The sequence below is a fragment of the Bos taurus genome, chromosome 29 (genome assembly GCF_002263795.3).
Source record: "Bos taurus isolate L1 Dominette 01449 registration number 42190680 breed Hereford chromosome 29, ARS-UCD2.0, whole genome shotgun sequence".
In the NCBI taxonomy this organism is placed as follows: domain Eukaryota; kingdom Metazoa; phylum Chordata; class Mammalia; order Artiodactyla; family Bovidae; genus Bos; species Bos taurus.
In genome coordinates this window covers 17231550-17249324 of record NC_037356.1, presented here as the reverse complement: position 1 = coordinate 17249324, position 17775 = coordinate 17231550, and the positions used below count along the sequence as shown (strand labels likewise).

Here is a 17775-nt window from a genome sequence, read left to right as displayed (position 1 = left end):
AAGATGATGCTGTGAAAGTGCTGCACTCAGTATGCCAGCAAATTTGGAAAACTCAGCAGTGGCCACAGGACTGGAAAAGGTCAGTTTTCATTCCAATCCCAAAGAAAGGCAATGCCAAAGAATGCTCAAACTACCGCACAATTGCACTCATCTCACACGCTAGTAAAGCAATGCTCAAAATTCTCCAAGCCAGGCTTCAGCAATATGTGAACTGTGAACTTCCAGATGTTCAAGCTGGTTTTAGAAAAGGCAGAGGAACCAGAGATCAAATTGCCAACATCTGCTGGATCATGGAAAAAGCAAGAGAATTCCAGAAAAACATCTATTTCTGCTTTATTGACTATGCCAAAGCCTTTGACTGTGTGGATCACAATAAACTGTGGAAAATTCTGAGAGAGATGGGAATACCAGACCACCTGACCTGCCTCTTGAGAAACATATATGCAGGTCAGGAAGCAACAGTTAGAACTGGACATGGAACAACAGACTGGGTCCAAATAGGAAAAGGAGTACGTCAAGGCTGTATATTGTCACCCTGCTTATTTAACTCATATGCAGAGTACATCACGAGAAACGCTGGGCTGGAAGAAGCACAAGCTGGAACCAAGATTGCCAGGAGAAATATCAATAACCTCAGATATGCAGATGACACCACCCTTATGGCAGAAAGTGAAGAGGAACTAAAAAGCCTCTTGATGAAAGTCAAAGAGGAGAGTGGAAAAGTTGGCTTAAAGCTCAACATTCAGAAATCTAAGATCATGGCATCAGGTCCCATCACTTCATGGGAAATAGATGAGGAAACAGTGGAAACAGTGTCAGACTTTATTTTTTTGGGCTCCAAAATCACTGAAGATGGTGACTGCATCCATGAAATTAAAAGACCCTTACTCCTTGGAAGGAAAGTTATGACCAACCTACATAGCATATTGAAAAGCAGAGACATTACTTTGCCAACAAAGGTCCATCTAGTCAAGGCTATGGTTTTTCCAGTGTTCATATAAGGATGTGAGAGCTGGACTGTGAAGAAAGCTGAGCGCCAGAGAATTGATGCTTTTGAACTGTGTGTTGGAGAAGACTCTTGAGAGTCCCTTGGACTGCAAGGAGATCCAACCAGTCCATTCTAAAGGAGATCAGCCCTGGGTGTTCACTGGAAAGATTGATGCTAAAGCTGAAACTCAGGCACTTTGGCCACCTCATGCAAAGAGTTGACTCATCGGAAAGGACTCTGATGCTGGGAGGGATTAGGGGCAGGAGGAGAAGGGGACGACAGAGGCTGAGATGGCTGGATGGCATCACTGACTTGATGGACGTGAGTTTGAGTGAACTCTGGGAGTTAGTGATGGACAGGGAAGCCTGGCGTGCTGCGATTCTTAGGAGTTGCAAAGAGTCGGACACGACTGAGCGACTGAACTGAACTGAACTGAACTGAAACTGAGGGTGCTAACATATTATCCCTTAAACTTTGCATGTGTAGACTCTGGGGTGAACCAAATACCACAACAAAGCGTGCACTCAGTCATGTGTGTCATTCATTCATCCATCAGTGTTTACCAGGCAGCTGCTGTGGGCTAAGGGTATGCTGAATTGTGGGGATGTAGGGGTAAGAGATGTTTGCTATCCTCCTGGAACTTCCCGTCTCGTAGAGGATCTGATCAGAAAGACAGGTGGGGGCCATATCACTGAGCGCCCTAAATATTATATTGAATCTGGACTTCATCCTGGGACGAGGTGAAACCAAAGGCCCATCCCTGCAGGACTCAGGGAGGTACACTGTTCCCTGTGGCCTTGCCTCTAAGATGGCCTCTGTGATGTGAAGGTGAGAAGTCAGTGAATCGCATCTACTGTAACTAACATGGTTAAGGGGAGACACTTTGACTTTCAAGGCCATCGCTATGAAAGGAATGGTATGAAGATATGATGGATGAATCCTCTGTTCACCTAAGAGTAGAAGTGTTGAGGCTGGAGTTTAGAGGAAGAAGAAAGCATTCAGGGATTTGGGTAACCACCTGCTGCACGACCAAGGTCAGGGTCAGGGCCCTGAACAGGACTGAAAGGTGCACAGGTCATAGTGAAACCTCCTCCCTCTCCATCCATGCTGCTCCCTTATTCCCCCCACACTTACCGATAGAACAGTCGTGTCCAGTCCAGCTTGGGTCACAGCTGCAAAGCCCGGTGTCTGGGAGGAAGGTTCCGTGGCCTGAACACTGGTCCAGGCAGGTGGCCCTGGGCGTCTCGCAGTTGGTGCCTCCCCAGCCCACAGAGCAGTGGCACTCGCCTCTCACGCAGACGCCTCGGCCCGAACACGTGGGGTCCATGCAGTCCACTGTGACACGTGGGGAGACAGCACTAGTGAGTACTGGACCGACCAGGCTGGAGGCTTCTTTAAACAAACTGCTCAAGGAGAAGGACCCAGATGTCCACGGAAGTGTTGATAACACTTGATAACAGTGAAGCAAATGACTCTAGCAACAGTAGACCTGGGTTCTTGACTCCACCCAGTGGTCAACTGTTTATCTCCCGAGTCTCAATTCCCATGCCTGTAAAATACGGATACATAGTCCCACCTCTTGGTTTGTGGGTGCAGAGAGGAAGACATATATGTCCCTAACAACTGCAACAATGTAGAGAAAGACTTTGTTTCCTTCCCTTCTGTAGCTCTGCCTCCTAGAATACCGCCAAACACAAGGGAGGCCCTTGAAACGTCATCAGAGAACAAACTATTTGTGTTTGCCACATTACGATGCAGTTTTATTTCTTTGAATGTGGGACTAAAATAAAGAAATTCCTTAATTTAAATGAGAATTTATTTTGCACTTAAATTCCCTTAGCTTGTGTCATCTTCCCCAGATTCTGGTGATTGAGACGAACTTTCAAGCCTCACTTCCCACACACATATTTGTCTGGAAGTGCATCCAGGCAAACATTTCAATGATTATTCAACATTACATACAGCGGCTGTGTTTAGCTTCTCCTCAAGTTGGGGGCGGGGCGGGTGGGGAACTACAAAGCTGTAGCTCAAACCAAGCAACTCCCCACAGGGCTCTTAGGGTGCAAGGCCTAAGGGGTCTCAAGAGACCTCCCCACCCCGGAAGGAGGGAGGAGAATATTGCGAGTTACCTGCTCTTTGCCAGTGTGCTAGGAAATGCTTCATAAACCTCATCAGGTTCCGTTTTCTCAGTGAGATAAATGATTTATAGGAGGACTTCCAGAGCGGAATCTGAAGACACGTCTGTCTGATTCTGAATCCAGTGGTAGCCCTGCCCCTGGGACTAATTTTCCTAAACCAAAGCTTTAGTTGTGGAGTTACACAAAGTTACCAGAGACCATTAATCCTCCGCAAAGCATTTCACAGAAAAAAGGAGAAGAGGCATATTAGGGGCTAACTTAGCATGTGGCTCCAGCGCACGTGAAAAGTGCAAAAAGAAGTAGAGATGAGACAGAATTGGCTAACGGCTGGTCCGTGTTCTCTAGTCAACCAAAGAGCTGTTAGATCACCCGTGCACTAGAGGGAGGGAGGGGATTCGATCTGTTTTGCAAGTGGAAGGGGAGAGTGAGGTCCCGGAGTGCGGTGGGGCTTATTGTGCAGCTGTTGTTAAGAGTGTTGATGGAGCTGCCTCTATGAATGTAGTCAGATTCTTCCTTACAGGGCTCATGAGAAAGCCATATGCTGCAGAGGAAATAATGTAGCCTTTGACCTCTGAAGTCCTAAGGTCAAAGGTCACAAGACAAACGGAAATGGGTCTATGACTATGGCTGTGTCACATATCTGCTTTGGGCTTCCATGCATAAAGCAGGTTTGGTAAAATTACCTACCTCTCAGGTTGCTATGAAGACCAAATGATACTGAGGCTTTGAAAGGGCAGTATAAACTGTAAACTGTTTCAAAGAATTTACCTGTCCACTCTACCAGGACATTCAGTAGCATGACTTGGGCAGATGGTGGTTAGCACTCATTTATAATTCAGATGTGCTTTTACTTCATCTATCAAGGGAAATTTTATAACCCTATGTACCTGACTTTTCCACAAGAGTCAGGAAATCAGCCGGAGTATATTAGAGTCACAGACACACGTGGACAGAGACTTTACGAAGAGCAGCATTCTGGGAACAGGTTGTTCATTTTGAGGGCTAGCTTATTAAGAAAGCTCTTTCACTGGGTTTTTAAAGGCACTCAGTGCAACTACTTGAGTGATAGGTAAGAAGATCAAAGGTCTGGAGCAACCACGGGATTAAAAACATGGCGACAGTAATAGCAACAGTAACAACAGTAATTAGTGTTGAGTGTCTCTTCTATGCTATATCCTACTATTAAACCTTTTATATACATTGTCTGATTTAACCCTAACAACAACCTTTTGAGGTAGATACCACTGTTACCCTCGTGTCACAGATGAGGAAACTGAAGCACAGAGAGGTTAAATGACTTGTCCAAGATTACACAGTGGTTAAGTGGAGGAATTTAAATTTGAAGCATTCTCTCCTGGTACAAATCTCTTGCTATTTCCTTTGCAATCTTACTGGTTCCAAAATACATGTAACGCATGAATACAGACACAAGCACACAAAATGGTTAAAAATAGAAATCAAAAGAAAACGAAACAATGAAAGAAAGGGGCAAAGTGGAGAATTAATAAAGCCACAGGAAGGCAAAGAATCCCTTCTCTTGCAGTCTCTGGACACCACTTAATAATGGTTTACACATGACCTGCTGCAGTTTCTGTTAATTAAAAATGATAAAAATAATAGCAGTGATAAATTTTCATGACCTGCCTCAGATCCCAGGACCTCAGAAGGATTATTCTGGCCCATTAGGCTGCTAGGATAATTCCCCAGACCCAGAGAATTTTCCAATTTGACGGGAAATGACTCAGCAGTTCCTATCCCGAGACCTGTAAAGGTATTTCCCGTTCTGTGAGTGCCCGGACCCCAGCGTGGGGTTGAAGCTGTCTCTGAGGCGCCCTTGAGGTCGAATCTATAAATCTGCAATGTTAGTGGAGCAAGCCGAGAGGGTGCCAAGTTCAGCAAGAGGCCCTTGGCGTCACAGTCCTGTTTCTCAGACATAATAAGTCTGATGGGGACCCAGGAACCAGCAAAGTGAATCTGAAGTTCTCAGAAGCTGGTCCAGGCAGGGAAGAAAGAGCAGAAAGAACTGATGAGGGGCTACCTCCAAGCAATTCATCATCAATTAATCATTGCTTCGGGAGGTCAGCTTGGTAAAGCAAGTGTGGAGCAGCACAAAGGAGTTCTAAGGAGGCCTGCACCAAGGGGGCATAGCGGCTCCAGGAAACCTTGGCTGAACTGACTGAGGTTCCTGCCAGAACACGGGCCCAAAGCCAGGGTGGTTATCTATGCCACGGTGACTCTCTGCCGAAGGTCCCACGTTGACTGTGCATCTGTGTACCCTGTCTGGGGTCTCTAGGGAAGCAGGAACCTTAGGATGGAATTAAAATGATCTCTCTCCATCACACTGGGATACTTTCCCCAATACTATTTATTTGGTAGGATGCTGGGTATAACATGGGAAGATCAGCAGGCTTGGGGTCGGGGAGATGAAGAAATACGGGAGAAGCTGGCAGGGAGGTGGGCTTGGCTCTGGGCAGAAGACAGTCTAACTTAGTTTCTTCTTAGAAGAGGAGCCAAGCAGTCATATTTTGTTTTCCCCTTTGCAGAGCCTGCCATTCAAGCCAAAATTTCTGGCAGATGCTTGGCTTACAAATGAGATGATGGGGCCTGCATGGCCAGGCCACAAACACAGCTCTTTTCCCCAAATGTTCCACGCTTCGGTGGCCACACAAGCTACCCGAGGCACTTCAGGACCCGAAACACAGTGGCTCACTTTTCACAGTAAAATGTTGAGGTCTGGCCCCTCTGCCCTTCCCCCAGGCCCCTCTAAGCGTCCTCTCGGTGCAGTTCAGGCTTTTTTAAAAAAAATAATGGGACGATAAACTTCAAAAGAAAGAAGGAGAGAGCGAAAGAAGTCAGCTTGTTAGCTGATGTTTTATAAACACAGTGAAACCTATTAGAGCAGACAGGGGATTGGGGGATCGGACGAAGGCCCAGGAAACCCCCACTCGAAACACAAGGAATCTGCAAGGATGCTTTAGCAGAGAAACAGAAATAAGAGGAATCAGGACCAGATGGCCCTTCTCAGAACAGAGACCAGGAGTGAAAACCCTTCTTTTCAAACAGTAATGTAAATCAAATTGCTAAATAACTTCTATCTCTCTGTAAGTGACCTGGCCCTCCAGGGCACTGCCCAGGGCTGGCTGATCAGGAGAAGGACAACTTCTCCTCCTTGACCCACTCGACACAGTGGGACCCAGGGTGGGACGGCCCCACGTTTCAGGAGGGATCTCTTCTTTGTTTCTCTTTCCTTCACAGCGTCTTCGCCTCAAGGGATGAAAATGAAAAGGGGAAGCAGACGAAGGTCAGCGTCATCAGGATGAGAAAGCCAACGCCTTTGTTCAAGGGAACCAGGCCCCTGGTTGAGCTCAGACAGCCCGAGGTAATCCGCATCAAAGTTAATAGGTCTGAATCAGGATCTCCAGTCACACTTGGGGAGCGCAGACAGCCTGTCTCTCAGAGGAGACGGATGCTTTCCAGACACTAATCCCTTCCCGCTCCCTGTTCTTTTAACATGGGCCCATTATGTTCTCTCATTTTAGGGGAAATGATGCTTTGAGAGGGGACTACTTATTATATCCCCAGTAGATTAGAAGACTAGCTCTCCCTGGAGCCTCTTGTACCCACTGGAGAAAGTGCCAGGGCCCTAGACAGTAAACAGTAGGAGGTTATGACCATTAACATCGCCCATCGGTTTCAAGGTCCATCCATTTCAAAAGGCCTTGGATACAGTGAATGGAGTGAAACAGGAAGCATGCTTCAGCTGTCTCCAGAAAGCTGCTAATGATATAGGAGCTAACGTTCAGGGAGCATTTCCTGTATGTCAGACACTGAGCTATGTGCTTCACATGAGTCATTTAATCCAGTCCTCACAATGACCTTCTGTGAAAAGGAATTCCCATTTTACAGATGAGGAGTCTGAGGCTAGTGAGTGTGGCAGAACCAGGACTCAAACTCACATCTAACGCCAGAGTGTGTACTCCTGACAGCTACTCTCTATTGCTCGTGATAAGACCCCTCCTCTCATCGGGAAATCCCATGTGGTAAGGAGGAGAGAGTACAGGGTTTGAGGTTGGAAGACCTGGGCTGAATTCTGGCCCTGCCATCAGGTAATGTTATGACCATGGGCGTGTTGATGCCCTTCCCCGGGCCTCAGGGTTCTCATTTGCGAGACAGACCAGTTTGGCTTATCGCAACTCGTTAGGTTTTCTGGGGAACAACTGACATCACTGTTGAGTTAGCAGTTCACTTTTAAACCTCATTCTGTACAGGCGTGTATTTACTTTATGAAGGAGGGAGACACGCCTATGAATACCTAGGAGCTACAGACAAGACCACACACACATATACATATTCACACGTGCAGAAGGGTGTGACAATGGAAGGCAACCTTTGGAGGTCTACAAGAGACTCAAATTCAGAAATGGAGAGCAAAGATGCTTAAAGGGGAGGAGAAAGACCTGAGACTGTGGAGCCAGAGAGACTGGGCTCAAATCCGGCTCTGCCATCCACCAGCCGTGGGACCTTGGGCAGGTCATCTGTCTCCCTGAGTCTCAGTTTCCTCAACTATAAAATCGAGATGATTACCCCTCCCTAGTAGGCATGTGTGCATGCTCAGTCAGTCAGTCATGTATGTCCAACTCTTTGTGAACCCATGGACTGCAGCCCGCCAGGCTCCTCTGTCCACTGGATTCTCCAGGCAAGAATACTAGTGTGGGTTGGCATGCCCTCTTTCAGGGGATCTTCCCAACCCAGGGAGCAAACCTGTGTCTCTTATGTCTCCTGCATTGGTAGGCAGGTTTTTCTTTTTTCTTTTTTTTTTTTTTTTTTACCACTAGCACCTGGGTGGCTCAGATGATAAAAGAATTTGCCTGCAATGCAAGAGACCTGGGTTCAATCTCCAGGTCGGGAAGGTCCCCTGAAGAAGGGAATGGTAACCTACTCTAATATTCTTGCCTGGAGAATTCCATGGACAGAGGAGCCTGGTGGTCTACAGTCCATGGGGTCGCAAAGAGTTGGATACGACTGTGCTTTCACTTTCAGCACCTACTAGTGCTGGAAGTTAAATGACACCAGGCTTCTGGCCCAGAACCTTGCACATGGTTAGTGCTCAATACACACCCTTCTCTTCCCCTCCCTGAGTGGGACCTGTCCTCTCGCTTTAGGTTAGTGACTGCTGCCAGTGACGTCCTGGCTTGGCGCGGGGGTGGCGGTGGCAGGCCTGCTCTGGAGGCTCCCTCTGCTCCCGGGGAGGCCCGCCAGCCATCTCTGTCTCACGGGCAGGAGCCGAGCTGCCGCCCCCCGGACCTGGGGTCCTACCTTCCTCGCAGTTCTCGCCCTTGTAGCCGGGGTTGCAGATGCAGGTGCCCATGATGCAGGTGCCGTGGTGGCTGCAGGCCACGTCGATGCACTGGTTGGTTGGCACGTCGCACTCGGCACCCTTCCAGCCGCTGTGGCACAGGCACCGGCCCTTCATGTACTGGCCATTCCCACTGCAGAGCACGGGGCAGGAAGCTGCGGAGACAGCGCCGGGAGCCTGGCGTCGATGTGCGCCCTGGTATACTCCGTCTGTCCCTTTCCACCCCGGGCTTCAAGTACTTTGCCATAATTCCCATATGTGTCCACCTGTCTGCTTCTCTTGCTTTACTTCATTCCAGTTAAAACACGTCTGGAACTGTCAGTTAAAGTATAGAGTGCAGGGCCTAAAGAATACAGCTGGGGCCCACTGAACGTTGCTTTCTCCTGTCCCCCTCATTACTGGTGACTGCATGGTGGTCGCCAGGCTCCTTAGACAGGAGGCTTCAATCTGTTCCTTGGGCTGGCTGCAAAAGACAGCTTGGCCTGCTGCTCGCCCCGCACCGCTCCAGCAGGACTCTCCTCCTAGTAGTGCTGCGTTTCGCTTCCTCCATCCTCACGTGCTGGACCACTTCGTGTCACCTTTAACCCAGCCACTCTCCAGCTTTCCCTGTCTTTCCAGCCTCCACTGAAGCCCCACACGCCACTGCTCCAAGAAGAGAATAGCTGAGCCCAGTGTGGGTCTTTAAAGTGTTATCTTTCTACTCTGCCACTTAGCGTAAAAGGTTTTGTGATCATCTGTACGAAGGACACTATATAAAAATAAATTACGTTGCATTGTGCTCTAAGTACCGACAGCCTTACCGAGATACAATAAGGCTGCTTTACACACGACTCTTAACTTTAAGTGCATATGGGATGAGACAGTAATTCATGTTAGGAGGAATGCCTCATTTTCTCTCTGCGCCACCTTCTCCCGGCTCCCACCTGGCCTCCTTCCTTTTTAAAGCACTCAGCAGGTAATCACTATGCTTCCTCAGGTCTGCTGGCTCTGCTGCGTCAGCCTGAGTCTATGCTGTTTCATGATAGGAAGAACAAGTAGAAGCCCCAGAGCAGCATCACGGCATGGCATTTGGAGGGCGCTGTGTCCTCAGCTTGGAAAGCCATCTCTGCCTTCCGCTGATGAACAAACTCAAGGATCTGGTCTGCGTTTCAGTGTCACTTCACCTGGAGAGCCTTTCCTATTCCTCATTCCACCCAAGCTAGGACCCTTCCACGCTGACAGATGTTTCTGCATCTAACTTGCTCTAGTCTGCTTCACCCGTCACTGACTGCTTTGTGATCATCATCTGTTTCTCTGTCACTCTCCCCGACTGAGAGGTCCTGGGCTTGAGTCTTGCTCAGTGTTGCAACCTTGGTGTCCAGCACAGGACCAAGTCCTAAAGGGCGCTAAGCAAACACCTGTGGGATGAGGCAAGAGGTGGAGAAACCAAAGGAAGGGGACTTTTCCTTTCCCCAAGAGGAGTGCCAAATTCTCAGGACCACCGATCATCCGGTAGCATTTTTCTTGTTAATTCTTCCAGGACAGAAATGGAACCTGAATGCTCAGGCAAATCACAGGCAGCCTTTAAACGCTCCCCACAGTGATTACCATTAGCATCGTACATGCCTGAAGAGGAGGCAGCATTAGGGTCCCGTGTGAAGAGAAGTCTCGCCTCCCAGTCCCTCCCCTCGGTGGTCTCTGCCAATACTCCGCTTGCGTTGTAATAAGACAGCAACGGAGCAGCAGCTCAGGCCCCTCCCCAAGGACAGAGACAAACCACATTCGCTGGAGATGCACGTCAAAGACGCTTGGCAAACGCTGATTGGTCCTCCAAGGGGAAATCTATTTTTGCAAAGGACCCCGTGTCCAGTTCCCTGTGGCTGCCCTTGCCTCCTGACCTCCCCGGGCATGCACAGTGGATAACACGACTGGGACAGGGCTCTGCTTGCAGACCTCCCCGCCAGGGCCCCGCCGGACCGGCCCCTGGGAGCCCTTCTCCCGAGAGGCGGGAGCTGGCCGGGATTTCTGCCCTTGCCCTGAGGATTGGGACCCGCAGGCCCACGGGGTGGGGCAGGGCTCTCACCTCGGCCGCAGTCAGGGCCCAGGAAGCCCAGGAAGCAGTGGCAAGTCCCAGAGATGCAGTCCCCATTGCCATAGCAGTTGCTGGGGCAGTTATCCACCGACTCTGTGGGAGAAAAGAGAAACAAAGCTGCAAACAGAGGCTTCTTTACCCAAACAGAGGGCCCGGGAATCCAGCCTCGGGTTAACCACGACCCACACATTCGAGCGCTTTTGACGCAGTCACTGAAGAGTCAATCAAGTTAAAAATGTATGTTCTGTTTACTCTTGCTGAGGTGCATCTCAGCTGACATTAAGAGATGTGTTTGGGGAAATGTGTCCCTAAACCAATTTTTTATAAATCAAATTTGTATCTACAAATGCAGAGAAATTTTTCGGCTAAAAACACTGGGAGCAAATGCATGGTTTAACTCGTTAGTGGTTATCTTTGGAGGCTGGGTGATGGGGTGATACCTATGGTCTTCACACTTTTTTGTGGTTTATATTTTTCTCATAATGGGCTGATAATCTGTGAATCCAGTTTGTTTGTTTGTTTGTTTGTTTTTCCACAAAGTTACTGGGGATTTGTAAATCGGTCTCTTCCCACCTCTGATTCTCCATCTCTCAGTCCAGACGCCACCATCTCTCACGGGGGCTAACACAACAGCCTCATGGTTGGCCTCCTCCTCCCACCCTGATTCATTCACCACCCAGCAGCCTGAGCCACCTCTCTGAAACAGATCTCAGCCTGTCCTCCTCCTAAAAACTCTTCAGTGCCCCCTGCCCCCCATTTGCCGAAATGAAAAGAGCCAAGCTCCTTCAAAAGGCATTGGGATTTTCCTTCACGCCCCCTCTGCCCTTCCCATATCCCCAGCCTCTGCAATGAGTGCCCACTTTCTGCAGGGCTGCTCATTTCTCTAACGCATCCTGGTACATTTGGTATCATCTGTGTGACATGTCAAGGAAATACAGGCTTCACTGCAGGAAGCTTTTAGTAAAAAAAACTAATCAGTGGTTTGTAGCTCCAGTTAGTACACATGCTATATAGAAAATCTGTTTATCTGGATTAGCCCGTTTCTCAATCATGCTAGATATGGCATAAAGGAAGAAGCCACTGTATTTTGAATGGCTTCTTTGTGCCACCTATTTCCACAAAGCTTATTTCATCTTGCTGCCACCAAATCTTCAAGTGTATCAATATTCCTACTTTACAAATAGCAACAACACCACAAGGAGGCTGACAAAGAGATGAAGGGACTTGCTGAAGGCCTCAAGAGATACTAATTCATGGATGCAGAATCTGAATCTAGGCCTTTGGACCCCAAGCCTGCTGTGTCAAGGATGCTGTGTCATCTGGACCTTGAAGGAACTTCTCAGCCACAGCCAGGAATGAACGAGGCAGATCTGTGACTCAGTGAGGCCAGTCCTGATGACAGCAAGGGACCAGTTGGAAGGCAGTGAATTCTAGGACTTGCAGAGCTTGAAGGGATCTAGGGAGACCTGATTCTGGGGCCCATTTTTCCAGAATCATGTTGGGAACCTAAAGCAACTTCCTCCCCACCCACCATTTCTGGGCCTCATCTTCCTCATATGTGAAATGAAGGCGATAGCAGAGATGATTCCCAGGACTGTTTCCTGTTCTAAAATTCTATAAGCTTCTGTGCAGAAAAGACATCCTGACAAGGGCAGCGAGTCTTAAATCACCAGGAAATCACTTAGGACCAATGCAACAGCAGCTGATATGGGGCAAAACCAGTGGAGGAAGGCTTCTGGGAGGAGATAAGCGTGAAGGATGTCTTGAGTACAGGTAGATGGTGGAAGGTGGGAGATGTTGAGGAGCTCATGGCACAGTGCGTTCCCCAGAAAGGTCTTTTCCCAGTTGTCTGCCATTACCAACTGGGAAATGACTGAAAAGGGGCTCAAATGTGCAAATGAGTGGGAAATTTCCTTCACTTGCTGTCCCTCTGATAATATGAACAGCATACTACACCAACACAGAGTTAAGAACAGGAGGGTCTAATCTAGTCTGTATTCTCAATTCAAGGATTCGGAAGCCATTTGGGACCCGGCAGAGCTGAGCATCTCAGCTCTCCACTGGCTTTGCCTGGAAGAATAATGCTTAGTCACTTGCGTCTGACTCTGCGACCCCATGGACTGTAGCCCACTGTAGGTCCACAGGATTCTCCAGGCATGAACAATGGAGTGGGCTGTCATTTCCTCCTCCATTTGGGTTGGGATCTTCCTAACCCAAGTCTCTTGCATCTCCTATATTGGCAGGTGGATTCTTTACTACTAGCGCCACGTGGGAAGAATCTACATGCCTTTAAGTTAAGCCTCTATGTTAGGAGGGGCTTCTTAAAAACTATTTTTTTATAAAGGATAACTTAGGATGTTTTCTCTTTAACATTCTTTTTAAAATAAGAGAGGCTTCCCTGGTGGTCCAGTGTTTTAAGAGTCCACCTGCCAATGCAGGGGACATGGGTTCAATCCCTGATCCAGAAAGATTCCACATGCCATGGGGCAACCAAGCCTGTGTGCCCAACTACTGAGCTCACACTCTCTAGAGCCTACGTCACAACCTAGAACCTGTTCTCGGCAACAAGGGAAGTCAACACAGAAGCCCGTGCATAGCGGTGAAGACCCAATGCAAACAAACAAAAACATAAATAAAAATAAGAATTTTAAGTAAAGTTTAAGGCAAGATTGTTTTCACTTTAAACTTCAGGCTAATGGTGCAATTTGAGGGTGGGTTCCATCTGCAGTCTTGCAGAAGGAATAAAGGACAGAGAGCCAAAGGCCTGCTTCTACCTCTTGTGCCACTACGGAAGGGCTCCAGGACCTTGGTCATGTCCCTTGATCTTCCTGCACCTGTGTCCTCGTCCTTGTGTTTGCTCTCCCCTGTTAGGCGACTCCTACTCCTACTCAAATCCAATTCATATGTCACTTCTTTGGACAAGTCTTCCTCATTTCTTCAACAGGCTAAGTTACTCCTGGGACTTTTTCTGTAGCTCCTATTGAAGGACCAGGCAGCCTACAGGGTTGACTGTGTACTTCTTGAGGACAGAAGCCGAGTTTATTCACCTATGCATTTACCCTGGTTTCCAAAGAAGGGCCTCAATGAACGTTTGCTGCTGTCCCTGAAAGAATTCAGCTAGATGATCTCAGAGATCCCTCACAGGTCTAAAATCCTATGGTCCAGGTCTGCTCAAACCCAGTGGTATAACATCTATCTCCCAACACCGTGGCCATAATTCCCAGCTGTGCTTTTAACAGGGTTGGCTGCAGGTAAGGGTCACAGACTTTCTAAATTTTGATTTATGAAGTCCGTAAGATACAAACCTGTTAAATCCAAAATGTCTTCCTAGTGAAAAGGTGTGTTTTCTGTGACTGAATATTGTGTTGGTTGCTGAATCTGACAGACTAGAAGCCTGTTTGCTACAAAACTTGCCGCAGGCTGTTGGTGTCAGCGAAGGCAGGAGTTTTAGGAGACATGGAGTAATTTTACGATGGCAACACGGAAGTAGAAGCGAGACATTTGGAGACTATTTCTCCTTGATGAAATGTTTATGTATACAGTCTTTCTTCTGCTTGGAAGGATTTCAACTACTTGGGGTCCACTTGGAATCCTACAGATAATGAGTCTCCATTGACCAAATATCTCTAAGCTAAACGCTAGTGCAGAAGTGACACCCACTGGCTTGGGAGAAGTGTGAACTTTATTGCATAAACATGTTGCTATGTTTCCAATTAGTGTCTGGTGAGTTTTCCCCCCTACAGTCCCTTCCTGCTTTGCTCACATTTAAACTGCAGTGGCCTTCATGTAGCAGAAGGTGTACCTTAGGTCTGCTCAGATCTGAATTAAAAGTTCAGCTGCCTGTACATAACTGATTTTCATAATTCGGTAGATGGTATGTTGGAGAACAGGGAGCTTTCTCCTAGCTTTTGCTTTTCTATCATAACAGTGGGTTCTGCTAGAAATGTGATTTTCAGGAACTTGTTTTTCCTTCCATCAATACTGGAACGCAGAGTTTAAATGTTTCCTGAGCTTGTTCTCTGGACATGTGTTCTGAGTGGGCGTGCTCTCTGAATGTTGAACAAAATATTGCTCAAAATACAAAGGGGCCTTTGCAGAAGGACAAAAAGACAACGATGCTCCTTCCTGGAGAAAACACAGGAGACGGGAAAACACAGAGGCCTTAGTGAGCCCACAGCAGTGCCTCATTTTGTCTGTTCATCTCCCTTTTCCATGGATAATCCAGTAGCATCACCATGTCAAGGTGAAAGATGATCACAGTTGGTGAGTATGTCTCCCGAGTCTAAGACTGATGCCTGGGAAAGCCTGCCTTCAGTTGCCACTTGTCCTGCTTTTCTCTTTTGAAATCCTGGAGCCTGATTTTATAGGAAACAAGGGGAGACCACAGGGGAACATCCTGCCTGTCAGAGGGCTACTGGGCGGCCTGAGCCCTGCTGTTTCACAGGGGGAATGGAGGGGAGAGGAGAGGAGGCCTGTCTCCTTCATTGGCTCGCTTCAGGCTCTGCTCTGAGCAGGCAGACCTTTGCGGTGACTGGGGCCTGAGGCTGGACCCCAGCACCAAAGACAGAAGGAACCAGCTGTGAACAAGGTCAGAGCCCACTAGTCATCCTTGTCTCGCTCTTCTGCTCACCCAGCACTTATCCCTCCCGCCCAGCACCTCCTCCATGCATTGTTCACCTGGGATATGTCCCAGCTAACAGAAGGCCACCCTTGCCGACAGCAGCTCCTTCCTCTACTTCTCTTGTCTCTGCTGAGGTTGTAAAAGTGGATGTTGGCAACTCTTTGAAAGCACTTGTCTAAAGAGCCAAGGTCCACCTACTGCCCAAGAGAGGTGTACTCTCTGATGCCTCCTTCTCCTTAGGAGTTTGGATGCTAATGCTTCAGGCAAGAGGGAGGGAATGTAGACTACAAAACACCCAACTGGATGACTGAATACATCACTTGACTACAGCTGGTGAAATATATACTCCAAGTTCCATCTATTACATCCTCTTTGATCCTGAAGAGGGGTTGGATTTATTACTGACAACCAAAAAAGGGAAAAAAACTAGATAGCACAGGCAGAGTGTTAATTCTACAGTTACTCTAATAGAGACCCTCTCATTCTGTCTCATGGAACTGGGAAAGGTCTCTCATATATTCTAATTTATTCCTTATAATTATGAGAAATTGGTACCTTTGCCACCATTTCACAGTCTGAGATGGAGACCAAGAGCTGAAGTCACAGAGCTACAAGGGTGAATCTGGTAGGTGAATCAAGTTTAGTCTGAAGTCAAAGTTTATGGTAGGTGGCCTGGACCATAAGTGTGGGCTTTGGTACCATACTAGTTGGACTTCCCAAGTGGCACTAGTGGTAAAGAACCCACCTGCCAATGCAGAAGAAGTTAAGAGACCTGGGTTCAATCCCTGGGTCAGGAAGATCCCCTGGAGGAGGGCACAGCAACCTACTCCACTATTCTTGTCTAGAGAATCCCATGGACAGAGGAGCCTGGCGGGCTGGGTCGTAAAGAGTCGGACAGACTGAAGAGACTTACTGGGTACGCATGTGCCATACTAGTTAGAAGCCCTTTGGCAAAGTTGTCTCTAAACACGTTTCCATCTGTGAAATGAGGTTAACGATAGCACCCACCTCAGAGGGTTAGTCTGAACAGCAAACAGTGTAACACTGTGCATGGAAAGAGGTTTGCCCAGCACTTGGCAGAGTTGGTATTTTGGTTTTAAGGGAGGGTCACACATGTCTTCTATTTCTGAACCAAAGCAACACACGGACTTGGTCTAATGGATCCAGAGAAGGCAACGTGGGTTCTTGGGGGTGAACACGCACACACACATAAAACACACAGAAACTCCCCATAGGAAAAACAGGAAAGCAGACAGGCAATGTGCTGAATGTGATGAAGGCAGGGTGTTTGGGTAAATTTCCTCCTGGGGAAAAGGACTGTCAAAGCAAATTAAACCTGCTGTCTCCCAGAAGCCCAAACACAGGCCAGCTCATGCCAATATCTGAGTGAACCTTTCTCCCTGAACACTCCAGACTGGCACTGGGCAGGTGCCAGGTGCTGGAAGGCTGTTCCATGGGCCTTGGAGACATCAGTCTCTGTAGGTGTCCCAGCTTTCTTTGCAGATGATGGAACTCAAAGGCCTCAGTCTGCAGCAGTCAAGGTCAAGGCAATGACAAACATTTGACAAAGCTCCTGATAGGCTGGGCTTGAAGCCAGTTCTGCACTGGCATTTGAACTGGGAGATCTGCTTTCAATCCTACCCAGAAATCTACCAACTGCTATTATTAGCAGCTCCAAGGAGGGGTCCAGAGGAAAGACTGTTCCCTTGATTACATTCTTTATTAATTATTTCTTGGGAGGCAAACCAAATTTCACCAATGAGACTGTGACTCCTTGAAGACAATAGTTCTCCAAAGAGGCTGATGAGTGTGACACCCAAAGCGAGTCCTCAGTAACGTTAGTTGTATTGAGCAGCTGAGCAGAGTGCAAGGGGGAAGTGGAAGAAAGAGGTCAGGGTCACGGGCATGGCACAACAGTCAGACTCAATAGAACAGTTGGTGGCCAAAGCAACTACTGTTTCCTTGCTCTAATTTTTAGATGTGTAATGCCTAGAAGAATGCAGGGAGTGACAGAAGTTCAACTTTGTATTGTACCCTCAGTCCGTATATGGAGCCCAGTTGTTCGAATCTAGAAGGACATTGAAGAGAGCAATAGCTGGAGCATGTCCACTGAAGAGCAACCAGGGGGTTAAGAGAACTTCAAATCACATTTCAAATAAAGAATTCTTGAGGGAATTGGTAGTTCAGCTGACTAAGGGAGTATGAATCCTGCTTAAAAATACCTAAAGCACTTTTATGTGAAATAAAGATTAACCTTTTGTTTTGTAGCCTTAATAACTTGGCAGAGGTCCAGTACCTGAGGATTATCAGTTCAGTTCAGTTGCTCCATCGTATCTGACTCTGTGCAACCCCATGGGCAGCAGCACATCAGGCCTCCCTGTCCATCACCAACTCCAGAGTGTACACAAACTCATGTCCATTAGATCGGTGATGCCATCCAACCACCTCATCCTCTGTCGTGCCCTTCTCCTCTTGCCTTCAATCTTTCCCAGCATCAGGGTCTTTTCCAATGAGTCAGCTCTTCTCATCAGGTGGCCAAAGTATTGGAGTTTCAGCTTCAGCATCAGTCCTTCCAATGAACACTCAGGACTGATCTCCTTT

At 47.8% G+C, this 17775-nt stretch overlaps 1 protein-coding gene across 8 annotated transcripts in view; it reads right to left on the bottom strand.

Annotated features, from left to right (window-relative positions):
- Positions 1 to 17775, bottom strand: part of TENM4 (teneurin transmembrane protein 4) — an 851321-nt gene that overhangs the window by 154704 nt on the left and 678842 nt on the right. For all 8 annotated transcript variants that reach the window (XM_015461146.3, XM_024987529.2, XM_015461143.3 and 5 more), the window contains 3 exons: positions 10545 to 10646; positions 8443 to 8637; positions 2123 to 2323 (listed from right to left, as the gene is read on the bottom strand). In XM_015461146.3, the coding sequence (XP_015316632.2) occupies positions 2123 to 2323; positions 8443 to 8637; positions 10545 to 10646 (498 nt within the window). The remainder of the gene's footprint in view (positions 1 to 2122; positions 2324 to 8442; positions 8638 to 10544; positions 10647 to 17775) is intronic.